At 34.8% G+C, this 27,960-nt stretch overlaps 3 protein-coding genes across 4 annotated transcripts; 2 read left to right on the forward strand and 1 right to left on the reverse strand.

Moving 5' to 3' along the window:
- The first annotated feature begins 2,056 nt into the window (after positions 1-2,056).
- On the forward strand, positions 2,057-5,086 carry LOC123918406 (receptor protein kinase TMK1-like). The gene is made up of 2 exons (XM_045970445.1): positions 2,057-4,298; positions 4,554-5,086. The coding sequence occupies exons 1-2, from the start codon at positions 2,057-2,059 to the stop codon at positions 5,066-5,068; spliced, it is 2,757 nt and encodes a 918-aa protein (XP_045826401.1). The 3' UTR covers positions 5,069-5,086.
- A 1,333-nt stretch (positions 5,087-6,419) lies between these two features.
- LOC123918407 (THO complex subunit 2) lies at positions 6,420-25,176 on the forward strand. 2 transcript variants are annotated; one of them, XM_045970446.1, is made up of 32 exons: positions 6,420-7,488; positions 7,636-7,761; positions 7,887-7,928; positions 8,075-8,134; positions 8,295-8,357; positions 9,482-9,562; positions 10,680-10,751; positions 10,848-10,895; positions 11,000-11,068; positions 11,171-11,304; positions 11,665-11,740; positions 12,453-12,646; positions 13,647-13,727; positions 14,183-14,393; positions 14,496-14,732; positions 14,822-14,902; positions 14,996-15,115; positions 15,233-15,292; positions 15,449-15,576; positions 18,425-18,521; positions 18,625-18,753; positions 19,211-19,314; positions 19,386-19,566; positions 19,720-19,901; positions 20,066-20,672; positions 20,791-20,895; positions 21,062-21,217; positions 21,292-21,372; positions 21,442-21,840; positions 22,533-23,663; positions 24,330-24,622; positions 24,819-25,176. In XM_045970446.1, the coding sequence occupies exons 1-32, from the start codon at positions 7,354-7,356 to the stop codon at positions 24,886-24,888; spliced, it is 5,553 nt and encodes a 1,850-aa protein (XP_045826402.1). In that variant the 5' UTR covers positions 6,420-7,353; the 3' UTR covers positions 24,889-25,176. The 2 variants fall into 2 exon arrangements, with proteins under 2 accessions (XP_045826402.1, XP_045826403.1); XM_045970447.1 differs by lacking the exons at positions 6,420-7,488; positions 7,636-7,761; positions 7,887-7,928; positions 8,075-8,134 and having other exon boundaries at positions 8,293-8,357; positions 10,835-10,895.
- Positions 25,177-25,745: 569 nt separating this feature from the next.
- Positions 25,746-27,080, reverse strand: LOC123913554 (putative clathrin assembly protein At2g25430). The gene has a single exon (XM_045964333.1). It carries the CDS (start codon positions 27,078-27,080, stop codon positions 25,746-25,748), a length of 1,335 nt encoding a protein of 444 aa, XP_045820289.1.
- Between the last annotated feature and the right edge of the window lie 880 nt (positions 27,081-27,960).

Here is a 27,960-nt window from a genome sequence, read left to right on the forward strand (position 1 = left end):
AGACAAAAACTCGCAAATCGATTGTAGATTAAATCCCTTTCGATATTTTACTTGACCTTTTTAAAAAATAATTAAGATTTAAGGCCCGACGTTGTAGTCACAATTGCTCACTTTTGACACGGGCTTTATTTAGTTATTCACACTATAAGAAAATATCTTCTTCCATTTGGTCATATCTCTTTAAATATTTTAATTGAATTTTTTCACATAAAATAATTAAGATGTGGGGCCTAAAATTGTGTTATCGATTCATTTACTTTTTACATTGAGTTGATTGTTTTTTTTACTATAAGAGATTAACCTCTTTCGTTAGAAGAAACTTCTCCGGATAATTTAATTGATTTTTTTTCAAAAATAATTAAGATGTAAGAGATAAGGTTATTATCTCAATTGATTTAATTATTACATGGGCTTTATTTAGTTTTTCAAGCTCTGACATATTGCTCTCTTCCTTAAGGTCGAATCTATTTGGATATTTTAATTGATCATTTAAAAAAAAAATGAGATTAAGATGTGAGGCTTAATATTATTGTCCAAATTTATTTGCTTTGTATAAGGGTTTGATTTAGTTTTTCATACCGTAACAAATTATTCTCTTCAGTTAGATCAAATAAATCCCTCTTGAAATTTTAATTGAAATTTTACAAAAAATAATTAAGACGCGAGACCTAATCTCTTCAGTTAGATAAATTATTTTATTTTTTACATGAACTTGATTTAGTTTTTCACACCGTAAGAGATTATCATCTTTTGTTAGAACAAATTTCTTTGAATATTTTAATTGAAATTTTTACAAAAAAATAATTAAGATTGAAGCATAAAGATCGTGATCTCAATTGTTTTACTTTTTATGCTCACTTGATTTATTTATTCACACCATAAGTGATTAACATTAACCTCTTCATTTAGATCAAATTACCTTTGATATTTTTATCAAAACTTTTTACACAAATAATTAAGATGTGAGGGCTAAGATTATGATATCAGTTGTTTTACTTTTTAAACGGTCTTGATTAGGTTCTTCATACTATAAGAGATTACTCTCTTCCGTTTGAACAGATTCGTCTTGATAGTTTAACTTAACGATTTACAAACAAAAATAAAAAATATTTTCATCATATTTTTGCAGCAAAATAAAATAATTACTAAGGAAATAATTACATATATATATTTGTACATTGAAGTCTAAAATTATTATATTTTTATGAATGTAAGCTTTGGTTTGAATTTTATATACATGAGTGTCCAAACTAGTTATAATTACAACATCATTTATTTTCTCTTTATAAAATAGTCTAAAAATATATATATGGCTTTAGTTCTCACAAAAACGATAACTAGAACGTCATTTATTTTCTCTATATAAAATAGTCTTGTTTTATTTTAAATTGTTTTAAATACAATGCAGAATATTTTTCTTCGAACACTAATCATTTTGAATATCATTAAAAAATATATTTATTTTTAGCAATATAGCACACATTGTCATCTTTAATTAATGTAATCATATCAATTTGAATTCTAGGGTATGGTTGTGATAAAAATATTATTTTCGTACGTCAAATTGATGAAATGAAATCCTCACGCATGAAAAAAGCAAAAGATTACACAATCTTTGTCTAACTTTTGTGTTTCAACGGAAAATACAACTCACCGTAAATATTGTTACATGTGTGTCAATATGTAAAAACAAAATTGAACATACATTGTAAGTCATTGATCCGTAAAACCTCCAAAGTAGAGGGAGGAGGAGTTCACACCACCCAACCATTTTTTCTCTGTCCTAAACAGAAAAACCAATTTTGAACTTCTTTCTCTCTCTCCTCGTTGCACCATCTTCTCCCCTTAACAAAATACAAAACAAGTTTTTCTCTCTCCAAAATTCATTTTTTTTCCATTGGGGGGTTCCTCCTCCTTATCATCATCATCCATCCTTAACAAATGCAATGTGATCGTCTCCCATCTTAAACCCTGTTGTGGGGGATTCTCTATTTTTTCCTCACACTCAATACTTAGTTTTATTATTCTCATAACATTTTTCAGAGGCACACAGATAATGGTAAAAGTTGAATTGAGTTTTGGAGGCTCATTCAATTTTGTTTTGGTTTTGATGTTTTATGTTTTCGTTATCCCAACAAGGTGTCAAGATGAAGTGGTAATGAATATTTTGAAGAACAGCATAAGTGCTCCAATTGTACTCCAATGGACAGATCCTAATGTATGTAAATGGAAGAACATCAATTGCGACTCAAGAAATCGTGTCACTGATATTAAATTAGCGAACCAAACCCTTCAAGGCATTCTCCCAAAAGAACTTGTGAAGCTGACAGCTTTGCAACGTTTCGAGTGTCAAAGCAATGGCCTCACAGGTCCATTCCCTTACCTCTCGAAATCCTTACAAAGGCTTATAATCCACGACAACCAATTCACCTCTATTCCTAGCAATTTCTTCACGGGAATGAGAAATTTGCAAGAAGTCAATATTGATGACAACCCATTGTCTCTGTGGCAAATTCCTAATTCTCTAAGAGACTGTGTTGCACTCCGATATTTTAGTGCTCATAATGCTGGCATTAATGGGACTATTCCTGATATTTTTGGCAGAGATGGTCCCCTTTCCGGGTTGGTTTTTTTGGAATTATCTAGTAATTATTTAGAAGGTGTATTGCCTGCAAGTCTTTCTAGCAGTTCAATAGAGTTTCTTTTGGTGAATGGACAAAATAGCAATAATAAGCTCACGGGTACCCTAGATGTGTTACAAAACATGACATCTTTGAAAAAAATATGGGTTAATGACAATTCATTTACCGGACCTATACCTGATGTGTCACGCCTTGATCAACTGTCTGATATAAATTTAAGAGATAACCAGTTGACCGGTGTTGTTCCACCTTCTTTAGTTAATCTTCCAAACTTGGGACTTGTGAAATTAACAAACAATTATCTTCAAGGTTCACCTCCCAAATTTAGAAATGGAGTTGAAGTTGATAATAATATGGTCGGGAGTAGAAATCAGTTTTGCACAAATGTTCCAGGGCAACCATGTAGTCCTCTTGTGAATGTTTTGCTATTAGTTATTGAACCTTTGGGTTATCCTCTTGAGTTCGCTGAAAATTGGCAAGGTAATGATCCTTGTGCTAATAAATGGGTTGGTATAGTTTGTGCTGATGGAAATATTTCAGTTATTAACTTTCAAAACATGAGATTAACTGGTCATATTTCTCCAAATTTTGCCAGTCTTTCATCTTTAACAAAATTACTCTTTGCAAACAATAGTCTCACAGGTACCATACCAAACCAACTTACTAGTATGCCTCTTCTACAAGAATTTGATGTTTCCAATAATCACTTGTATGGTCGTGTGCCATCATTTTCTGAAGGTGTTGTTCTTAAATTAGGTGGAAATCCCGACATTGGAAAGGATAAACCCAGTACTAGTGATAACCTTGGGTTGGGAGGTAGTGGTAACAAAAGTAATGGTGTCAGTGTCATTGTCGGAATTATTTTGGGAATTGTCATTTTACTTTGTATTGGGGCACTATTAATTATTAAGTTTGGAAAAAGGTTTAGGATTCATACGAGGATGGGTAAACATCCTGATGCTATAAAGGTACATCATAAATATCAATGGGATGAGAATGATGTGAAGGTAAGTGTTGTTAGCAATGGTGAAGTAAGTGGTGTATTGAGTACCACTGGTAATGTTTATGAAGCTAGTAACATGGTGATTTCAATTCAAGTTTTGAGACAAGTTACATATAATTTTTGTGAGGAAAAAATAGTCGGGAAGGGTGGTTTTGGCACTGTTTACAAAGGGGAATTGCACGATGGGACACAAATTGCGGTGAAAAGGATGCAATCAGGAATGGGGGATGAGAAAGGACCGAATGAATTCACGTCGGAGATTGCAGTTCTTACAAAAGTTCGACACAAACATTTGGTTTCACTATTAGGGTATTGCTTAGATGGAGATGAAAGACTTTTGGTTTACGAGTACATGCCTCAAGGTGCTTTGAGCAGACATTTGTTCAATTGGAAAGAGGAAGGGATAAAACCACTAGAATGGAAGACAAGGCTTAGTATTGCCTTAGATGTTGCTAGGGCTGTAGAATATCTTCATGGGTTTACCCAACAAATTTTTATCCACAGGGATCTCAAACCATCCAACATTTTGCTTGGAGATGATATGCGGGCTAAAGTATCTGACTTTGGATTGGTGCGGCTTGCTCCCGAAGGAAAACTTTCATTTCAAACTAGACTTGCTGGAACTTTTGGATATATGGCACCGGAGTATGCTGGTAAACATTTATACTTGTCTTTTAAACATTTATATGGCACCAGAGTATGTAAATAATTGTCATTGTGGCCATGCGTTGTTCATAAGTTGATTATGCAAATAATATTAAAACAGATCACCTTGTCAATAAATTTGAGGTTCATTTCTCGATTATTGTTAGGATGATTAGTGGTTGTCATTTTATAATATTTTGTTTTGTCGTTTATTATTGAAGTTTCAAAAGCATTGATTAACATTATAATATATAATAATGCAGTCACCGGAAGACTAACAACAAAGGCCGATGTGTATAGTTTTGGTGTGATTCTGATGGAGATAATAACAGGAAGGAAAGCTCTCGATGATACCCAACCAGAAGAGAATATCCACCTTGTTACATGGTTCCGTAGGATGTTATTGAATAAGAGTTCGTTCCAAACAATCATTGACCAAACAATTGAGGTTGATGAAGAAACCTATGCAAGCATCAATACAGTTGCTGAGTTGGCAGGACATTGTAGTGCAAGGGAGCCTCATCAACGTCCCGACATGAGTCATGCAGTGAATGTATTATCATCTCTTGTTGAAGTGTGGAAGCCCTCAGAACAAGATGTTGATGACATATATGGAATCAACTTTGATATGACATTACCAGAAGCTCTCCAAAGGTGGCAAGCTTTCGAAGGAAGAAGCACTCTTGATTTAACTCTTTCCCCCTCACCAATGCAAACTACTGGAGACAACTCACATACTTCTGAATCCCCCAAGGTGCCTTCAGATGCACGAAAGTGAAGTTAGATATTAGAAATTTGCATCGACTCTGTGTTCAATGTAATTACAACTTCTCTTATCATGCAAATAGTTTATGATCTTCATATCCCACGTTCATTCAATAAATAGTATCCAAACCCAATAGTTTCTCATTTTTAAAGAATAAAATAGTGTTACGTATAAGTTATTGGATACAGAGAGATAGACACGGTGAAAACAAAATTTATATTTTGTGTTTTATTTCCCTTTAATGTTTTAGATATGGTAATTGGTGCTTGAATATGCACCTTGCATATTCCGAGACTTCAAAATAAAACTTATACTATAGTAAAAACCACGCCTTAAATACCCAATCATTTTACTTGTGCTAATTTGAATTTAAACTCATTGTTTCAATCATCAAGCTATCGCGAGACCCGTTTCACTACCACATACACATGATTGCATCCTCTATAGTCAATAGAGGGTCCAATACGAAATATAGGTCTTTCAAACGAAAAAGATATAATAAAGTTAATGCTTAAAATATATTTTAATTGTGTGAATTGTACACGCGAGAAAACACAAGGAAATTAGAGAAAGAGAATTCCAAGTTCGAACCCATACACCTATATATCAATGCTATTATAACTACCAATTGAGCTATACTTACACACCATTTTACGATACTATTTTTCATGCATTGTTAAGATAAAACTTTGTACATTATTACTAACCCTAAAAGATAATTTATGAACATCATTAAGAAACTCAATAGAAAGAACAATGAGACCGTTTCAGTATAAAGTGTTATCCAAAATGCAATGAATAAAATGATTTTTTCCAATGAAGAGTTTACCGTGGAAACCCATATATAGAATTTGATGGAGTGTAATGAGTTTTTGTAATTTTGGGAGATGGTTGAGAGCGAAGGAGGTGTGAGGAGTAATTTGTTGGAATGAAGTTGGTGGTTGAGCGAGATAGCCGAATCTAAATTGGATTTGAAAGGAAATACTACAATTATTATTATTATTATTATTATAAAAATGCTATAATTATTACTATATTTTATTTTATTTTTGCCAAAGAATTATTACTATATTTTATTTACTTCTATTTTTTGTAAAATTTTATCGAGTGAAATACCAAATACCCTCATAAAATTGTAGAATTCGTCAAATACCCATTTGAAATTGTAAAATGTCAAACAAATACCCATTGCTCAGTTTACCCCATCTATTGTTATGATGTGGTCGTTAACTGTATACAAGAGAGTAATTGATCAGGATACACGTCATAAAGAGTAATTGACTAAAATTTACAAAATCAGAAGGTTAATTGGTTGGAATTTAATTTGCATAAAAAAAAGGAAGAAAGAGGATGGGGATATACTGAGAGAGAAAGAAGCAGAGAGGGAGATAATGTGCTTTAGAGAAAACAATTGTAACAAATAATATCCCCCTCTCTCTATTGTTGTTGCTGCTGCAATTGTTCTCCCTCTCCATCTATTTTCGTCTCTCTATAATCATCTCCCTCTCTCTAACACACTCTCACGCTCCATCTCCCTCTCCCTCCCTCCCCCTCTCTCTCTCTCTCCCTCTCCATATTTGTTTATTCCTCTCTCACTCTTCTTCGAGAATGGACACTCTCAAATTTTTTCCTCTCAATTTTTACATTTCAACTATCAATCATCCTTTTTTCATTTCTTTTAAATTTTTAAATTGTCCTATATTTATAATCTAGGTCTAAATGTCAACATTATTTCCTCAATTTTTTTTTCACTTGAGAGAATCCTCTATCCTCTTCTTGCTTTGTTTCTCTCATTCCCTCACTTTTTTTTTTGTAAATTAAATTTCAGTCAATTAGTCGTATGATTTTGCAAATTTTAGTCAATTACTTTGTGTGACTTGTATTCTAGTTACTTTGTTTCTCTCACTCACCTTGTGATGTGTCGTCACGTTACCAAGTGCCATGTATACAAAAATGCAGTTAGCAACCACATCATTACAACGTTAAAAAAAAACCACATCATTACAATAGACTGATAAATAAAGCAGAATATTTAATTGACTTTTTATAATTGCCGAAATATTTACTATTTCCAAATTTCAAAAGTATATTTAACAATTCAATTATATTTGACATTTCACTCAAATTTTTTCATACCGCAATCCAAAGTGCAGAATCTCCTAAAACGCTAACCCCTTTCTCCCCTTTCTTCTCTGTTGAAACCCTAATTTTCGTGTGATAGATGGGAATGCGATTCTCTTCTTAAACCCTTTCTTCCCCAATTTCCTGACGATTGCTTCTAGGGTTTGTGATCAGAAATGTCTGTGCCACCGGTGCAGTGTGTATACGTAACAGAAGACTGTGTTCGTGAATGGAGGAGTGGAAACCCTTCTTTCAAGGTCTCCCAACCTGTTCCAATGCTTCGCTTTCTCTACGAGCTCTCGTGGACTATGGTTCGTTACTTATTTCTAAATTATTTGCTGATTTTTCTTAATTTGGGTGTTTTTATTAAGAATTTTCAATTTGGGTGATGAATCCAATGTTCCGATTTCTTCATTTTTGTGATAAAGGACTGATTTTTGGTTATTGATTGTTGTTAGGTTCGGGGTGAATTGTCGTTTCCGAAGTGTAAAGTAGCATTAGACTCTGTTGAATTTTTGGATAAAGTCTCAGCTGAGAAAGTAGCATCAAATTTTGCAGATATAGTGAGTCAGATGGCTCAAGATGTAAGTTACTGCTTCAATGGGATAATGAATTGTTTTGCAAAGTTGAGCGTTGAATTTATAACTATACTGTTTGCACTACTAAGTTTACCAAATCTATTTACTGGTTCATATATTCTTGGTCACAGCTTACATTGTCAGGAGAGTTCCGTTCTCGTCTCATTAAACTGGTTAGTATTTGATCTTGTGTGCTTTATTCAATAATCAATACAAATATTTATGTGTAGATCTTCATATTTTGTCTAACAGCTATGGTATTCATTAATTGGAATTTTTCTACAATTTAGTTTTTGCCTAAAAGTTTTAATTTGTATAGGCAAGATGGCTTGTAGAATCAGCATTGGTTCCAGTCAGGTTACTTCAAGAACGTTGTGAGGTCTGCTTTTCTGGTCTCCTTCATTTTCAAACTATTAACATTATAGTTCATCTTTTGTCTTCTAGTTAGTTTGTTGAGCAATTTTAAAAGGCTTTAGCTTTTATGCATTAGTAAGTTTCTTGCATTTATAAATTTTTATCGGTATGTTATGCATTTGCAGGAAGAATTTTTGGGGGAGGCTGAATTTATTAAAATTAAAGCTCAGGAGTTGAAGGGAAAAGAGGTGAGCACTTAATTTCTATAAATGTGTGCCAACATGCACGGGACTTCTCACTTCTGCTTCTTTCTTTTCCCTTTTGATTATTCCTATTTTAGTATTTCATATGTTTTCGCTTAGTCTAAATTACACACAGGTTTTGTTTTATGAGAAATGAAATTCAGTTTTTGTGCCGAGGAAAAAGTGGGGGTTGCTACTTACCAATCCCCACCAAAAGAAATTCCCATATACTTGCCTAGACACACACATGTTATGGAACAAACTATTAGACAGCTAACTTACAGTTATATGCCACACACATCGTTATTGATCTTAAGCTTTATTCATACTTTTGGTCTTTGTTGCTTATGTGATGGAAAAAATTATAAGACAAGGATTATAGAAAGTTAGAATTATATGTCACACATCATTATTGATCTTGGGCTTTATTCATACTTGGTCTTTGTTGCTTATGTGATGGAAAAAATTATAAGACAAGGATCTTACAGGGTGGGGTGGGTAGCCAGCTCAACTGGTTTGAGCTAAGGGTTAAAGGAGGCAAGGGTCCAGGGTTTAAGTCCTGTCGAAGTGAAAAATACCAACACTAACAACTAATTACTAACTTTAGCCGTTTCAAAAAAAAGAAAAAGAAAAGAAGAAGACAAGGATCTTACAAAGTTGCAGTTATATGCCCCACACATCATTATTGATCTTAAGCTTCATTCATACCCGTGTTTGTTGCTCGTGTTGAATATCTAAGTACATAATATAGTATATGCAATAGTCAGCTAATAGTTAGTTAGCATTGACTATTAGTAAAGTAACAAAATTCGTTTCTGCCGTACAATTTTGTTGCAAAGCGTAACTAACTGAATCTTATCGGTTAAGCTACACTGACCTTGATGGTTATAAATACCCAAAACCTCTTGTATTCAGAGTAAACATTTCAGAATCAAATATTCAGAAATTAGATTCTTCACTCTGTACGGAATCTAATCTCTGAATATTTGATTCTGAAATGTTTACTCTGAATACAAGAGGTTTTGGGTATTTACAGGTCACTGTAGCTTAACTGATAGTTCAGAGTATTTCTGCTTGACTGGGAATTTCATTACCGTGTGTATTTGATTCATTTGTGCTGTTGACTTCAGGTCAGAGTTAATACCCGACTTCTTTACCAGCAAACCAAATTCAACCTTCTCAGAGAAGAGAGTGAGGGCTATGCCAAACTGGTATAATCTGAATTTCCGTTCTCTTGCCTTTTTTCATTACATTTTTGGATGTCTTCTATGAATTATTATTACATGTTCACATGCACCCATTGAGGTTTTGAATCTTTTGACTGATTACAATGCATATAAGAGAAATTGCTTCTTTCCTTTTTTGAGTTCAATTAGTTAGGAAGTTTTTTAGATCTTAAGAAAAGTAAAACGATATAATAGGTTACTATGTATATTATTATGGTAAAAAAAGTAAAATGATATTGTAGGTTACTATGCATATTATTATGGTACCAAACAACACTTTTCTACCACTTTAGTTAATTGATTTCAGGTTTTAATTGGTCTATGATACACATATTTGGAAATTCTGAAGCAAAATGGAAACTATTTTTAGAAAACATGACCTTCTATCACAATTTCAAAATAGCTTGAGAATATTGAAGAGTTGCTAGTAGACATTTTTCCTACACTTTTGAAGAAACTGAGAGAGTAGAGAATTGTGGATCAATATAAGGAACATGCAAATAAATAACCTTTATGAACTCAAGAGCATCCAAGAAAACTACGTTTGACGGAAAGAGTGGATAATTTATCAAGACTTAGAGAGAGAGATCATGCACACGGAAGGCAAATTGATATTAGAAACTCAGAGGAGAAATATAAGGAGGTTGCTTAGGAGATAAAAGAGTATGATTAACTTTGTTGTTTAAATGATAGGATGGCATCAAATTAATTTAGGATTAGGATGGGTCCAGTTATTGTTGTCCCTTGGTCAGGTGAAGTTTCACTAATGTGGAAATAACAAGAATTTTAAGGAGTGAAGGGACTTAATTGGAATGCTTGTTTTCTCTTTTGGGTGCTTTGTTATAAAACTCTTTTGTAGATTTAGTAAGACTCGCGACATGGCTAATAAATATTACATCTGAAGATATCCTTAAAATTTTATTGGGCTTTTTCAACAATATGGTTCTTTTTGGCATTCTAATTCTTAAATATTTTATGATTGAATACAACATAATGTCAGTCTTTAATATTTCTATATGTTGGAGATTTTGGCTGAATTATCCCTTATGCTTTCCAGATAAGATTCTGTTGTATGCTGTATTAATTTAGGATAATTGTACAGGTCACTCTACTTTGTCGGGACTCTGAAGCTCCGACTCAAAAAGGATCTGCATCAACAATTGGCATTATTAAGGTCTTAATGGTTTGAAGTGTCATGACTATTTCATGATTTTCTGTTTTTGTTTTATAATAATAATGATCATAATTCTGGTTTAGCTTACTTCTGCAGTCATTGATTGGCCATTTTGATTTGGATCCAAACCGTGTTTTTGATATTGTAAGTTGGATCTCTTTAAGTGTATTTTTCCACAATAAACTCAGGTGCCTATCTGCATTATCATTTCTTGTTGTATCTGGCTACTGACGGATGTTTCTTATCAGGTACTTGAGTGTTTTGAACTTCAGCCCGATAATGATGTGTTCATAGAGCTGATTCCTATTTTTCCCAAGGTAGATAGAAATAGAAGCCTAAGTCATTCTTATATTTAATTTAAAGATTTCAAATTTTTAATGGGCAGATTTTTATATGATACATGTTTCTCTTCTATGCAGTCTCATGCTTCACAGATTCTTGGATTTAAATTTCAATATTATCAGCGCATGGAAGTCAGTAATCCTGTACCATATGGGCTTTATAGACTTGCAGCCTTGCTGGTGAAGCAAGATTTTATTGATCTTGATTGCATGTAAGATGTTGTACTCATGTACTGTTCAAGAATCACATTTAGCATTCTTATATAATATATATAGTAGTAATTCTGAACAATTACTCAATACTGAAACAATTTTTTGCTCTATGGTCATACGAAGTGGTGGTTGCATTGAAGGAGATTCACACACCATTTGTGCCTGTCAATATTAATCCTTATTGTGTCAGTTGTTTATAAACATCCTAGGAGAAATTGAATGAGTGCACCATATAATCATGCCAAAAACTAAGTAGTTCATATGTTCTGATAATTACTGTGTTAATGCAACTGATATGTAGACTGGAGGTGCTTTGTGCAATTTATGAGACACCTTTTAAACTATCATTTTGATTACAGATATGCTCATTTACTCCCCAAGGATGAAGAAGCATTTGAGCATTATAGCACTTTCTCTTCCAAGCGCTTTGATGAGGTATTCATGCTCTGGCAGTTTATTTATTGTTTTTTTATCCTTCTTATTTTTGTTTGGAATAAAAATAGCACTGTGTGGGATAAGGCTTGATCGTAAAAATGGAAATAAAATAAAATAAAACAGAAATAATGGAATCTGGCCATAAAATCAGAAATTTTGCCAGAGAGAAAAATGGAGAGATTAGAGCCAAAATATCTTGAAATTGCTAGAATTCAGTCTAATCGCTTCCTGTGCTTCAGAACCAGAGCCCTGATTTCCTTGGTTCATATTTCCCTTAGATACTCATTCGTTAGCCTGGTATGCAAATTAATATATGGCTGTAAGCTCCTGAATTTTTACAGCCGCAGACATTCTAAGGGCCTTCTGTCTAAAACTTTTTTAGCCATGATGCTAGTTTTTGTGGTTCCTTGTTGATGGCCTTTGTGAGGCCAGTCATGTGTGTGGGCTCATTCATGCATTGCATTATTAATCTTTCCTAAGTCTGCATGCTGCATCAACTCCATTAAACAAATTGGGTTGGGTATTTCATTGGAACTCTGAACGTCCAGTTCTTAATTTTCAATTTCAATCAATTTGGCCTATTATTGTTGGTGTTGATTTTGTATAATATTAACATATTAATGTTTTTTTATTCCCACCCTGTTCTCCAATGTTTTCATATTTTATTTTGGCGCTTGTCTGGTATCAAGAAGATTAACAATCTCAATTACAGGCTAATAAAATTGGAAAAATAAACCTTGCTGCTACTGGAAAAGATCTAATGGATGAAGAGAAAACGGGGGATGTCACTATTGATCTCTTTGCTGCTATAGCCATGGAAACTGATGCAATTGATGAGCGGAAATCCGAGCTTCATACCAGTCAAACTTTGGGCTTGCTTACTGGCTTTCTTTCTGTGGATGACTGGTATGCTGATTTGTGAATCCGTTTGTAGCATGTGGTTATAAAGACATTTATTATTACAAGCTGTTAATTTTTAACTTTTGGATGCTATATTTTTGTGTTGTCTCAACAAAATGCACAGCCTTCCCCCTTCTATGTCAGTTTAAACTGTTTTGGATACCATGTCAAAAAATAATGAATATATTTAACTATTTATATACCGAATGTTAATTTCTGAACGATGATGACAGTGAAAAATTGTTTTTGCTGTCTGTGGAGACATTTACCTTGAATTTCATTTGCGCTAATGTTTTTACACATGATGATTTAATCAGCATTATTGAGCATGGTTTTCAGCATCTTATGATACAAGCAAGTCATATCTCAATTCAATGAGTTCCCACGTGTATGTATTTTGGACATGGATCCCAACTAGTGTTGTCATTTGTGGATCACATAAAATAGGGGTTTGTTCAAATACTGCTACGCAACATTGCTATAGCGTTATTATAGCCGCTATTTCACAATATTTTGCACTAAATAGCATATCACGGAACAATAGTGATTTATTCAAATTCCGCCATGCAATAGCACAGCTATAGCCCATATTTAACTGCACTGATCCCAACATGAATCCTGTTAAATCTAATGAATCCCAACCTGAATTTTGTGAACTTTGTATAGCAGCCATCTTGAATTCTTTTGAGGTTTGTATATGATATATCAACTTGTATTTTTGCTAAGTCACTTGTTTTTACTTGAAAATACCATATTTTTATTGATCATCTATCTTACGATTCATAACGAAGATTAGATTAAGAAATCAGAACATAAGTCTTCCAATCCACGATTTGAATCTCAATTCGATGACCATGTTTAAGATTTGGTTCCTTTCTAGTCCTAATACATTGATTTATGGCTTAACGCCGTTCTTCTCTTTGTAGAATGTATTGCAGTGTTTGTAAAATTCCCTCTAATGCATATATGTATATATTCATGGGTTTGTTTCCTTTTGTTTTAACAGGTATCATGCACATGTACTATTTGAACGCCTCTCACCACTGAATCCGGTGGAACATATCCAAATATGTGATAGTTTGTTTAGGTAAGGCTTGAGTAGAGTCTGTGGTGATATAAGAGAGAAAAAAGAGGGTGGGTAATAAGATATCCTCCAAAAATAAAAGTTATGTTTGTCTTAGACTAACTATCATTTCAATAAAATGGAGTCAGACTGCACTGAAAACAATATGGAATCCAGCACATAGAGAACCCACACAAAAAACTAGGCTCTGATACCAACTTTGTCATCGCCCTATTTTGGCAAGCCTTCTCAAAGTCCAACTCTGTATCTGCTATCAAACATCTAACATAATTTTGAAATATCAGCTTGGTAATTTAATATTATGTTTGATGTTTGATAGCGGATACAGAGCTGAACTTCGAGAAGACTTGCCAGACTAGGGTGATAGTTTGTGCCAGCATGATCCAAATTGGGTCAACCATTTGTTTGAATGATTGTTTTTAGCAATAGCTTTAAATAATATTGAGATCTTCATACAGGCTTATTGAGAAGTCAATTTCTTCACCGTATTATGTTATTCGCCAAGCACATCTTCAAAACCCTGGATTGTCCGCTGGAGGCAGCACTGATGCTATGAACGTAGATCACCCTTCAGGACACGGTTCTTTCATAGATCTTCCAAAGGAACTTTTTCAGATGCTTGCTTGTACTGGACCTTTTCTCTACCGAGATACTATGTTGTTACAGAAGGTGCATTAAGTTGTTTTAATATTCTGGTAACTTGTCTCCTTGGTGTATTTTATGCTGATTATGATTTCCCTTTCTGCCATATTCTCCCTCAAACATGAGTAGGTTTGTAGGGTGTTGAGAGGTTATTACCTTTCTGCTCTTGATCTTGTAAGTCATGGCGACAGTGCCTTGAATCCTCAATTTCATGTTATTGGAAATCCTCACCTACATTTGAAGGAAGCAAGGCTAAGGGTGGAGGATGCTTTAGGAGCTTGTCTACTACCTTCTCTACAGTTGGTTCCTGCTAATCCAGCTGTTGGCCAGGAAATTTGGGAACTAATGAGTCTTCTTCCTTATGAGGTTTTCTTTTGCATTTTTTGCTTATCCTTTTACCTGATATATTGTTACCTTTTATCTACAAGATTAGTTGACGAGTGTTGCCTATATAGGCACGATATCATTTATATGGTGAATGGGAAAAAGATGATGATCGCTATCCTATGCTGTTGGCTGCTAGACAAACTGCCAAGGTTTGACTATCTATATATGTGTGGACTATCTGTGCTCAATGTGTTAGCCTGATTCTTTGTTATCTTTACTCTATTTGATTTATTTTTATACAGTTGGACACTAGACGCATTTTGAAACGGCTGGCAAAGGAAAATTTGAAGCAGCTGGGTCGGATGGTTGCCAAACTAGCTCATGCCAACCCTATGACCGTCCTTCGAACAATCGTTCACCAGGTGCTGCTGATTTACTAGAGCTTGTATTCTGCAAAGTCTGAAGGGCCCTGACCTATATGATGTTTTTCCTTTCTGTTATGTTGATTTTTTCTTTCCTTCATATTGTGTGATATGCAGATTGAGGCATACAGAGACATGATTACTCCTGTAGTGGACGCGTTTAAGTATTTGACTCAGGTTTGTATATTTCTTTTTTGTATTTTCCTTTCGCTATCTTTTTCACTGCATCCACTAGTGATATCATAATAAGCAGTAAGAGATGTGTAACTTAAGACCTTAATTTTTTTGGTTGATTGTTTTTGATTTCGAGCGTTACTTTTTTTGATACAACAGCTTGAATATGATATATTGGAATACGTTGTGATTGAGCGATTGGCACTTGGTGGACGTGATAAGTTGAAGGATGACGGGCTTAATTTGTCAGACTGGCTTCAATCTCTAGCTTCATTTTGGGGCCACCTGTATGTATAGTTGTTTCCTTCACACCTCTATTATATTTAGTTTTCTTGACAAGTTATCCTGTGCATTTGGTTGATTTATAGGAAGCAACTGTGATCTTTTTGAATTTTATTATCGGGATATCACATGTGACTGAATCTTATTGATTTTTTTTCTGTGATTAAAGCATAATGGGAACACCTTTTATTTTATGTGTTGTTTGGGTGATATTTGACTTTCTATACCTATTTTGTGCAAAAACTTATTTTTTTGGAGTCATGTCTATTATTGACAATAACGTTCCCTGGTCATTTTTGTACATGTCCGACATCCTATAGAATTTAGATATATCCGGAATGCCTTGTATCAAATTCCAGGTTGCAGATCAACCTTAGCAAATGCAGGATTACTGGCCATTGCAGCATTTTGTATCCCTGACTGGCAATTCAGATCAATTCATACCACATTGCTTGCCAGTTGGTGGGCATGCACAGACAGCTGTATGATGTGCAGTTACTGTTATTCGGTGACCTATTTTTTGGAACAGATGTTTATTGGTTGAGAGGGGTGGGCTTTTCTTTGTTATCCTTGCAAAGTTCGAAGTCAAACTTCCTTATAATTTCTTAAGGACGACTTATAAAGTTAAAGTGCCACTTAAGATACAAGTGACCTGTCGGCTGCAATAGGACTCTACCACAATAGATCAAGAATTATCTGATTTAAATGAAGTTACTCTTTAAGTTGGTTAGTAATGTCTCTTTGGTAGCTTGGAAGTTCAGTACCGTTACCAGATACAACTAGTTAGTGGAGATAAAAGAATGAGTACTTGCCAGTGCAGTAATATCAGTTAGGAGTCATCTGTGTTACACATGTTATCTGTGGTTCTCAATGACCTATGTTGGAAGTCATCTAATGGAGGAGATTAAAGAATGGAGTAATTTTAATGTGAAGAATGATTTGTATTGCATGCATGATACCTGTGGTTCTCAGTGATTTTTGGTCATTTCTAATGTCAATAAGGAAATGACAGTTTAATGGCTATTATTGGGGTACTTATTTTCAGGAGGGAGACAGATCAATATACCATGCGTTAAACATTTTGTCTTTGCTTAGTTGGCCACGAGTTTTAAAAAAATTGGGGATCAAATTTCCAAGCTGTTGGCCTTGTAGAGAGGGAAGAGCCTGGTCTGTTTAATTTTGGTTATTGCTAGTCATTGCGGAGACCCAACTGTTGGACACGGATGCTTTGTCCGTGGTGTGGAGCTGATAATTTGTAGGTTTGGATCCATGTGACGAGACTTAAGTTGGTAGTGGCATTTTTGGTAGTGGAATACTCCATTAGTTCACACTTTCACTTTGTGAGGCTAATGGAGACCTTAAGATATGAAAGAAACCATTAACTCTTTATGAAGCTGTTTATCTGCAAATGGACATAATGGAGTAGTAGTGCCGTTAGGTAGTCTGTTCTTTCTTCAAATACAGATTTCGTTTGACTTAATCATCGGTTGTTGTTTACTTGGTTGACCTACGATAGTTCACTACAACAGGACATTTTGTGATTGTGTTGTCTCTATAGCACATTGAGATTGAGTTTCCCTTCTTCTGATGAATGGATAGCAAAGCAAGTTTTGTAATATATGGTCTTGTGGGGGTATATATACTTCGAAAATGAAGAATGTTATGCTTGCCGCTGCATAGCGTTTGCTACTTTGCCGAGCATACATGTAAATCCTGAACAACTTTGGGGGCCATTATTCCGCTAGATATTTGTTTTTGCTTTGGAGGGATGGGGAATTAATTCTCTGGAACAGTTTGGTTTGGTTTTCTTCTCTCTCGCCCTCTTATTCTCTAAAGCATTGTGTTGATTTATATAATATTCAGTGCTTAATAATATAGAGTTAAGGTGTGGTTTTATTCTGTATTAGCTTTCTAAATAACCCTGACTCGTGAATTGAAGTGTATGTTAATGGTTTGGCGTGCTTCTTTAGAGGGCCTTAGTTATATTATCAATTAGCTACTTTCAACATACATGTGACTCTAAAAGTACATGATTTGAAAAAAAATATTCTGCCTAGTAATGTTATGGCATAAGGTTGTGTAGAAATAGGAAATTGGAGGAAGTGTAAAAAAAGATCAGGATTACATGAATATCAGTTTTTAGTAAATATGATGTATGCTTATTTGAATTATTAACGAGAAAATATGTACTTGGACAAATGTAGTTTCACTGTGAAATGAAATAGATCAGGATTACATGACTGCCAAATATTAGTTATAAATGAATTCAAGCAGCAGTCACTCAATAAGAAATTATTATCGAAACAATGAGTGACAGTGCATGAAAAAGAAATTTAACAAATAGCGTGCAAAACAAATACAATAATTTGGTCGATATCATTGATCCTGAAGTTTTTGAGAAAATGTAGGATCTTCTATACACCATTTCTTTACATAACACGCCATTGGTTATGTTGTTTAGCAAATTAATCATCTGCTGGTGAGAAGAGTACCCAATTATCTCTCTACAATTAGATTCAGCAATTTCTTCATATTCTTTGGCAGAGTTCTTTGGGATGTGTGGCAATTATTGTATAGCAAGTTAAGAGGGTCTCCACTAAACATTTTTCTTGTTGATGAAACCATGCTTGCAATTTCTTGCCGGCTTTGTTGCAAGATTCAGCGTGTTTATTTAATTTTTATTTATGCAATGTTTGTGCCCACTACTTGCTATAGATAGTTTGACTTCATTGTTCTTGTCTCCATCATTGCTTGTTTTTGTTCAGAATTGTGTATGTCGTCTTATGTATGTTGTTTCAAGAGCATGATATTCATCGAATGTTTTCATGAGTTCAAGTCATCTTTTTATGATAGATGTAAAAAGTACCCATCAATGGAATTGCGGGGCCTGTTCCAGTATCTTGTGAACCAGTTAAAAAGGGGACAAGGAATTGAGCTTGTTCTACTGCAGGTGCTTCTTTGTTGATTTTTTAATTAATAATACTATTGAGTGATATATAGCTTGTTAAATTCCAAATATTGACCGTAAGAAAATATTTTTGCTGGTTTTTTAGGAGCTTATCCAACAAATGGCAAATGTTCAGTACACAGAGAACTTGACTGAGGAACAACTGGATGCTATGGCAGGGAGTGAGACTCTGAAATATCAAGCAACTTCTTTTGGGATGACTCGAAATAATAAGGTACAAAAAGTAAATCGTCAAGGTTTTGGAAAGCAAGAGATTGATAAAATGACACTTGACAGATTAAAATTCTACTCTAGGTGAAAGGGAGACAGTTTTGTCGGTTTCACTTTTAATTTGCACCGGCACAGTTGTTTAGCAAAGACATACAATGAGCATCATTTTGTTGCATAATTGATTGAGTTTAAAGATGAACTTCCTGAACAATGGATGAATATGAACTGTGATTAACTATTTGATGGTTGATCTCTTTTCATTACGTTGCTGAATAGAAAGCAGAGTGGATGCCTACTGTTTAGATACTCTTGTTAATAATATATCTTGTGCTATGAGCTTCTGAAGTCTTATATGTTGAAGTTTAATTATAGAGCAATTGTACCTAGTTTAATGTTTTGTAATGTGATGTGACATGGTGATTGACTTTGTAAGTCACTAAGCTATCTTATAATCTATGCAGGCATTGATAAAGTCAACTAGCAGGCTTAGAGATGCATTACTTCCTAAAGATGAACCAAAGTTGGCAACCCCGCTCTTGCTTCTTCTTGCTCAGCATCGTTCTCTGTAAGCTCTTAAACTTGTAAATGTTAGAGCTGAAGATCAAGGTTTTATTCTAAAACTTAATGTTTTTGCAGAGTTCTCGTCAATGCAGATGCACCCTACATTAAAATGGTCAGTGAACAATTTGATAGATGCCATGGAACTCTTCTTCAATATGTGGATTTTCTAGGCAGTGCAGTCACACCAGGGTCAAATTATGCTATTCTTATTCCCTCACTTGATGACCTGGTCCATCTTTACCACTTGGACCCTGAGGTTTTTGTTTCCCTTCTGTCTCTATGTTTCTTATAAACAAAATTACTGCATTGCATCATCTCTATTTCTGTTTTGGTTTTCCCTTGAGTTGCAGTATTTATGGCATACCGTTCGTTACTTGAATCTGCATTTAAATCCTTTTTTTCTGGTCAGGTTGCTTTCTTGATATATCGCCCTGTTATGAGACTTTTCAAGTCTCAGAGGAGTCCCGATGTTTGCTGGCCCTTGGATGATAAAAATGCTGCAAGTGATTCATCAACGAACTTTGAGTCTGACCTTGCAGATTCTTCTGGTAGTATGGTTCTAGATATTGGCTCCAACAAAAAGCAGATTAGGTTATGATTCTAACTTTACTGCTACACTTCAACGCGAACCTGTTAAAACCAATATGTTGAGATGGATTTAGATGCCATTCCAGCTGAAAAACTTGAGCCTTGAATTTTACTTCTTTATCTGCTATTTTATGGATTGATATTTACAATTGTATTACTGTATGCAGTTGGTCATATCTTCTTGATACTGTTAAAACCATGCTGCCTTCAAAAGCATGGAATAGCCTATCTCCTGATCTTTATGCAACATTTTGGGGTCTCACATTATATGATCTGTACGTTCCAAAAAACCGTTATGAGTCAGAGATAGCCAAGTTACATGCTAATCTTAAATCATTGGAGGAGCTTTCTGACAATTCAAGCTCAGCAATCACCAAGAGGAAGAAAGAGAAGGAAAGAATTCAAGAATCTCTCGACCGTCTTATTAGTGAACTGCATAAACATGAAGAAAATGTTGCATCTGTCAGCAGACGGCTCTCTCATGAAAAAGACAGATGGTTAAGTTCCTGTCCTGATACCTTGAAGATTAACATGGAGTTTCTTCAGCGTTGCATATTTCCACGCTGTACTTTCAGTATGCCAGACGCAGTTTATTGTGCTATGTTTGTCCACACACTTCATTCCCTTGGAACACCCTATTTTAACACAGTCAACCACATAGATGTTCTTATTTGTAAGACTCTTCAACCAATGATATGCTGCTGCACTGAATATGAGGTTGGTAGGCTTGGCAGGTTTCTCTATGAGACTTTGAAGATTGCTTACCATTGGAAGGTAACTATTTGTTTACTTTTTATAATTTTATTGTGACAATTTTTTTTAAAGCTTTTCAGGGCTTGTTCAATATTTCTAATATTTACGTTCATTTGTTGTTATCTTTTATTATTTCCAGAGTGATGAATCTATTTATGAACGTGAATGTGGAAACAAGCCGGGATTTGCTGTTTATTATAGATTTCCAAATAGCCAGCGAGTTACATACGGACAGTTCATTAAGGCATGTTCATCTGTTTGCTAGTTTACTGCTGCTCATAATTGTTTACTTGCATGTTGTCCAGATTTTTCTCAATTGTTTTTTGCAGGGCTTGCCTTGTTTCTTTCCGATTTTACATACGATACTGCTGTATACAGACCAATTTCATATCTGTATTTATTGCTGATAGGTACACTGGAAATGGAGTCAAAGAATCACAAGGTTACTAATTCAGTGTCTGGAATCTAGCGAGTACATGGAGATTAGAAATGCTCTTATAATGTTGACTAAAATTTCTAGTGTTTTCCCTGTTACACGGAAGAGTGGGATAAACCTTGAAAAGCGGGTAAGTTCCCTATATTAAACTTAGTTATTTTAAATATTGGTGCATTTTAAAAAATAAATTCATCTTCCATGTAGGTAGCTAAGATTAAAAGTGATGAAAGAGAGGATCTTAAGGTTTTGGCAACTGGTGTAGCAGCAGCACTGGCTGCTAGGAAGGTATGATATTATCTTATTCCAAACTTTTTTGTTGTCATTTTTAGCACACTAATCTCATCCAATATGCAGCCTTCTTGGGTTACCGAAGAAGAATTTGGTATGGGATTTCTTGAATTGAAGCCTGCACCATCTATGACCAAATCTGCAGCTGTACAAAGTGGGATAGGTCCTCATGTTTCTCAAACTGAATCTGCCAGTGGGAAACATATGGATTCTGGAAACACAGTCAAAGACCAGACAGTAAGAACTAAAACTGCAGATGGCAGAACGGAAAGCATTACAGCAGCAAAATCTGATTCTGGCCACGTAAAACTCAAGGGTAGCTCAATGCTGAATGGATTGGATGCTCAATCATCTCTACCCTCACCTGCTGGACAATCTGGGACATTAAAATCTGCGGATACTCCCAAGCAAGTGGAAGAATCCATAAGTAGGGCACCAGATGAACACGTTACAAGAAATGTTGAGGTACCATTAAATTATCTCTGTTATGCTGTGTAGTTAGCATTTTCCATTTGTATGTTGGGGATTGTCTGATATCCATTTTGCGTCACTTGTCACATTGTTAACTAGCTGCTAATTGCCTCAGCTTACTGCTTGAGTGGAGGGAAAGGAAACTGGGAGAATACATGTGATCTGGACAAAGTTCTACTATAACTGTTATAGATAGGAGAAGAGTTGAAAATCTTTTTCTGTAATTGATTTCATACAAAACATTAAAAACTAATAAATTTATATCTTAGACCCAAATTTGTGCTCTCAAACGAAAGTGGTAAAACATCTCAAGCAATTTCTAAATCTAATTGTTTCAAACAATTATATTATGTTTAATTATAGTACATAACATTGTTTCAATCTAATTGAGTAACACAAAATGCCAATTTCAATAGTAAATTTATTTACAAAAACCTATTCCCTTGGGTGCAGATGTTGCTAAACTGTTTTTTTATTTTCTTTTCTTTTGTAATAGTTGCTTCATTCATATTGGTGGACACCTTGTTTTTTTCCTACCTAGTACATACTTTGCTTTGAAGTGTTGATTCTCTCCCTGCTGAAATTAGTATTTTTTGAAACGTCTCCCTGCTAAAAAATTGTTTGCCCTGTTTTCCATTTTATTCCTTTTATGTTTTTGCATAATGATTTGGTTCTCCTGTTTTCAGTCTAGAACCTCTGTGAAACGTTCGGTGGCTACAGGGTCAGTTTTGAAGCCTTCAAAACAAGATCCTTTGAAAGAAGATGGTAGATCTGGAAAAACTGTTACTAGAACTTCTGGTTCCTCAAGCAATGACAAGGATCTTCAGACCCATGCATCAGATGGAAGACACACTGGAACAAACGTCTCATTATCAGTCAGTGCTAATGGTAACAGTGTCTCAGGTTCTGCAAAAGGCTTGGCTTCATCGGCAAAAAATGCATTTGATGGTTCTGGTAACGAATCAAAGGCAGAGGTTGGAGCTACCAAATCATCTATGGTGAAGGATGATGGAAATGATATTGCTGACTTCACAAGAGGATCCTCTTCTCGTGTAGTTCATTCCCCTAGGCATGAAAACACAGCTACCTCAAAGTCTAGTGATAAAATTCAGAAGCGTGCTGGTTCTGTTGATGAACTAGACAGACTAGGTAAACGGCGGAAAGGGGATGTAGATCTAAGAGATTTAGAGGGTGAAGTTCGATTCTCTGAAAGAGAGAAGCTGATGGATCTGCGATTGGCTGATGACAAAGTGGGACCAGATGAACTTGGTTTGTACAGACCAGGTGATAAGACGTTGGAAAGGCCAAAAGAAAAAGTAAATGAACGATATGAAAGGGAACACAGGGAAAGATTGGACCGTCTGGACAAGTCTCGTGGTGATGACTTTGTTGTAGAAAAACCTAGGGACAGGTCGATAGAAAGATATGGAAGAGAACGATCTGTTGAGAGAATGCAAGAGAGGAGTTTCAATAGACTCCCTGACAAGGCTAAGGATGAAAGAAGTAAGGATGATAGAAATAAATTACGATACAATGATGCACCGATAGAAAAATCTCACGCTGAGGGCCGCTTCCATGGACAAAACTTGCCTCCACCACCCCCTTTACCTCCTAATATGGTTCCTCAATCTGTTGGTGCTGGTAGGCGTGATGAAGATGCTGATAGGAGGTATGGAGCTACAAGGCATTCTCAAAGACTTTCTCCAAGGCACGAAGAAAAAGAACAGAGGCGGTCTGAAGAGGCTGTTATTTTGCAGGATGACCCCAAACGTAGAAAAGAAGATGATTTTCGAGATCGTAAGCGTGAAGAAATTAAGGTATGAACTGATATTTTGTGCATGTTAAAAATAAAGTCTGTTATTTATGGATATATATGTGCTTAAAAATAAAGTCTGTTATTTATGGATATTTTAGGGGTTGAATATGTCCCTTTGTCTATTCACTAAACTAATTTTTTTATTCCTTATTAGTTAAAAGAACAAAATACAGTATGATTATTTCTTTATACTACTTATTTAACATGGATTAACATGAAAAACTGTGTGATAAGTGTCTTCAGCGACCAAATTTGATACAAAGTGAAAGGATGGCAGGTATATACCGAGCATGGGTCTCTATGAGTAGTACTTCATGGTTATCATGAATTACTTCATGGTTAAAACGCAACAACTGTAGAAATATTTCAGCATATAATGTTCTATGGTTTGAGTTTCAACTGGACGTAATTGTTGTTCAGGTGGAACTAAGGTTCCTTTGTGGTTTTGATTTTCTCTTATTTATACTGTTATACTTTGACAGACATATGCAATATCTTATTGGACTTGGCTTTGGTTTTTGCGTTGCTCCAAATGTTGTGTTTTGCATAGTTGTGCTTCTTAACCCTCAATTTTTTGTTTTTTGACGTTTGCTTCTCAACACTCATTATTACCATCTTCCGATGTTCTAATAGAATGGACATATGACACAGCTGTTCTTTTCTGCAGGTGGAAGAGAGGGAAAGAGAGAAAGCAAGCATTCTAAAAGAAGAGTTGTTGGATTTAAATGCTGCATCCAAGAGGCGTAAACTTAAGAGGGAGCATCTACCAACTATGGAGCCCGGGGAGTACTCACCAGTTGCTCCTGCACCTCCTCTCCCTGGTATTGGTATGTCACAAGGGTATGATGGAAGAGACAGAAAAGGGCCAATGATCCAGCATGCCAGTTACATAGATGAACCGAGTCTTAGGATTCATGGTAAAGAGGTAGCCAGCAAGCTGAATCGTCGTGAATCAGATCCGTATCCTTAATTGCAAAATACTAGCCTGATATGCATGTTTTTTTCACAAGTTCGCACCTTTCTAAACTATTTTTTTGTGCTTCTTATCTAGATACCTTTTTTTCTCAAGTTTAAATTCATATTTTAATTGGATTTCATTAATATAAGCTTTCCATTAATAGTCATACACTGCATGCCCTTAATTGATTATTGTCAGCTTATATGACCGAGAGTGGGATGATGAGAAGAGACAAAGAGCTGATCAAAAGCGAAGGCATCGGAAGTAAATAATGAAGGGGTGATTTGCATGTAAAACCTTTCATGGAGGTGCCAGCATCACATCAATATTGTCTGCTACTATGTACTGAATTTTAAAGTGTTTAAATTATTTGTTTTTCACCACTAAAGTGGGTGCAAAGAAAATATGAATTGATTTGTACACTTGTATATAGTGTTGTATACTCTGTTAATTACATGAATAGTAACATAGGAAACACAAATTTTTGTAAACTTAGTGTAACTGTTCTGCTGATTTTACATGGAAAGTGTTAGAAGTCCTATTACTTCCAGTTCCTAGATGAATGCCTGGATCATTTAAGTATCGTTTTTTTTTTTTTTTCTTTCACAGAATCTTTGAAGTATCTATATCAATTAGAATAATTAGAATAATGAAAACCTGAGTTTTGGAATTTTAATATTTCAACAAACTCAATTAAAATATTTTTGTTTTTCTACATTTTTTGGTGGACGTACATTAATTTAATTAACATAATTGATATTCACATAGTTCATGAGTTCAGTAGTACAAAATTTGACATTCTCACTTTTAAGAGATGAAGTTCAAAACTTCAAATCACTTTGGTAGCAATTGTAAATGTCTGATTAGTGCTTTTTAATTTCGGCCTCTAAAATGTTTTCAATTATTAGAAATTTGAAATTCAAATCAATGTCCACTGTCAATGTGCAGAGACACTTATAATTTCTTCCTAAGTGGTTCAATTCCACACTTAAAATTGCATGAGGACACCCCTTAAGTACACATCCTCGACTCTAATCTTATTTGTAAAACAATTATATAAAAATTAAAAAAACAAAGAAATCCAAAGAATACAATAAGTGGAACTTGGAACTAGGTGAAATTCCATTATAGACCCCAAGGATACAAAGGATTATGATCAAATCTCCCATTGTAACTGGATTCATAACTTTGTTGAGAGAAAGGATTATAAGCAGTAGATTTGTACGTTGCAATTTCCAACATGCTATCAAAGCTATGTTCATAATCCATTATTTCTTGTTGATAGCCATTAGAACTGAACAAGTCACCCTGATTATAAGCATGACAAAAACTTACAGAAGATTCCAATACAGTCTCCCAACTAACATCATCATTATCATCATCATATTCTCCTTCTAGATCAATCAAAGGCTTCTCCTCATCCACAATACCTTTGATCATGTGTTGTTGTTGTCTTCCATCTTCTTCAGTGAAAGCTGAACTAGATTCCTGATCAGACCAAGATGATGAAGAAGACTCTGTCAGCTGCCACATGCCACTAAGAAAACTTTCCAAAGCTTTGATATGTATATGTGGAATTGGTTCTAGCAAAGGATATTCATAGTAACCACACAAACCTTTTGCTTTACACCATTCATAGAACTCACAAAGCTTATTTGTTTGCACTGCTGATTTCTTATAAATATTGAAAGCAGCTATGCAGTTCCTATAAGACATCTCAAAAAGATTCTCTAAAACAACAACAATTTCTCTTCTGAACTTTGTGTAGCAAACGAAACTGTCGCGAATTATGTGTTTCATTGCTGATTGAACTATGAAACTTTTTGTTGCAACTCCTATAGGGTAACAATCTATCACCCTATCAATGATGCTTTGAAGTTGTGGCAATATTTCAAGTATCTCACCCATTTCATTCATCTTCTCTTGAAAAGTTTCATTTTTCTCTTCTTGGTGTTGTTGCTTTTCAAGTTTCTTGCTGTCCAAGTCAACACAGTTAAGAGCTTCATCAAGTAATTGTGCATAGGAAGACACAAATTTTGTGTAGGAAATGGAACAGGTGGATGAAGAAGAAGTAGCATCTTTGAAATGACAAGGGTAAAGGGAGACCAAACCATTGGAACGAGTCCATAAAAGTTCAGTCCATAAGGGAGAGTTTGCTTGAACAGAACGAAGCAAACGGTGGAGAAGAATCAGTGACTTTAGTGCAACCCTCCAACTTCGAGTAGTTCCAAATCTCCGAGTGAAGCTAATGGCGAAGGAATGGCATGAAGATGGAGATATGGAGAAGAGTTTCAAGAGGTCTTGTATGTATTTTTCATGAACTGGTAAATCATCAGGTGATGTTGCTTTTATGATGATGAGATTCATATCAGAAAAGCCTGCAGCTGAAGCAATTTTTGCATAACTTATATAGCTTTGCTCTTTTACAGAAGTGCAAACTTTGTGGAACCTCCTCTTCATGATTGCTTCTTTAATTCTCTTTTTTCCCTCTTTATGAGGACTTGAGAGGGAGAGAAGAAGATTTGGTTGATCTTGTTTGCTATAAGAAACTATAATTTAAGCTTAATAATAAAGTTGGTGGTGAACTGTTTTATTGTGATTTGTCATTATATATATGCCAAAGTGGTATAAATGATGCTTTTCAAATCTTTGGTTTTGTCGAGGCTATAACTACGAGGGAAAAAGTTGTACTGTAACCACAATACGGAGGGAAAAGCACATAAAAACTATTGCATATTGATAGAGACCTATGAACCACAAACTCGGACACGGACACTAGACACTAATATGTCAACACCGATAATAATTTAAGAAAATGACGTAATTCAATGTAATTATAAGTGTTGATGTTGTGTCGGTGTCGGACACCGACCACCGGAAGGAACACACCTAATCCGAGGAGTGTCCATGTTTCATAGATAGAGAATGTGAGCCTGCAAAACTGTAGCTTAAGGTTTAGAGTTTAATGTAGGAATTTTGAGGATCCTAATGGAAAAATGTGTAGTACTAAAAAAATGAATTAGATTGTAGAAGACAAATATTTGGTCTCTCAGCCAGCATTTTGTTGTTGCTACATAGTGTAACTAAAGAAAAATCACCAGCTGACAGCTGTATGTAATTGAACTATCTATTAAACTATTATTACTGCAGGCAAGTTTTCCAATTTAATCAATTAAACTATATTAAACTCAATATTTGATGTACCATTAACAATATCAACATCATTATTTTTTCAACAAGAAGGAAAACACTGACTTTCTTCTGATCTCATTCAAAAATGATGCTCCTAAGTCCTAACAAGGTTTAATTGACACACCATTTGAAGTGAAATTAGATATTG

The sequence above is a fragment of the Trifolium pratense genome, linkage group LG3, assembly GCF_020283565.1.
Source record: "Trifolium pratense cultivar HEN17-A07 linkage group LG3, ARS_RC_1.1, whole genome shotgun sequence".
In the NCBI taxonomy this organism is placed as follows: Eukaryota; Viridiplantae; Streptophyta; class Magnoliopsida; order Fabales; family Fabaceae; genus Trifolium; species Trifolium pratense.

What these genes read in the sequence shown, in the direction of transcription:
- LOC123913554 (XM_045964333.1), bottom strand. Translation starts at nt 27,080, where the DNA reads ATGAAGAGGAGGTTCCACAAAGTTTGCACTTCTGTAAAAGAGCAAAGC.
- LOC123918407 (XM_045970446.1), top strand. Translation starts at nt 7,354, where the DNA reads ATGTCTGTGCCACCGGTGCAGTGTGTATACGTAACAGAAGACTGTGTT. An exon ending in TGATTCCTATTTTTCCCAAG is followed by an intron (nt 11,069 to 11,170) that starts GTAGATAGAAAT and finishes TCTTCTATGCAG; the next exon opens with TCTCATGCTTCACAGATTCT. An exon ending in CGTTTAAGTATTTGACTCAG is followed by an intron (nt 15,293 to 15,448) that starts GTTTGTATATTT and finishes TTGATACAACAG; the next exon opens with CTTGAATATGATATATTGGA.
- LOC123918406 (XM_045970445.1), top strand. Translation starts at nt 2,057, where the DNA reads ATGGTAAAAGTTGAATTGAGTTTTGGAGGCTCATTCAATTTTGTTTTG. An exon ending in TATGGCACCGGAGTATGCTG is followed by an intron (nt 4,299 to 4,553) that starts GTAAACATTTAT and finishes ATAATAATGCAG; the next exon opens with TCACCGGAAGACTAACAACA.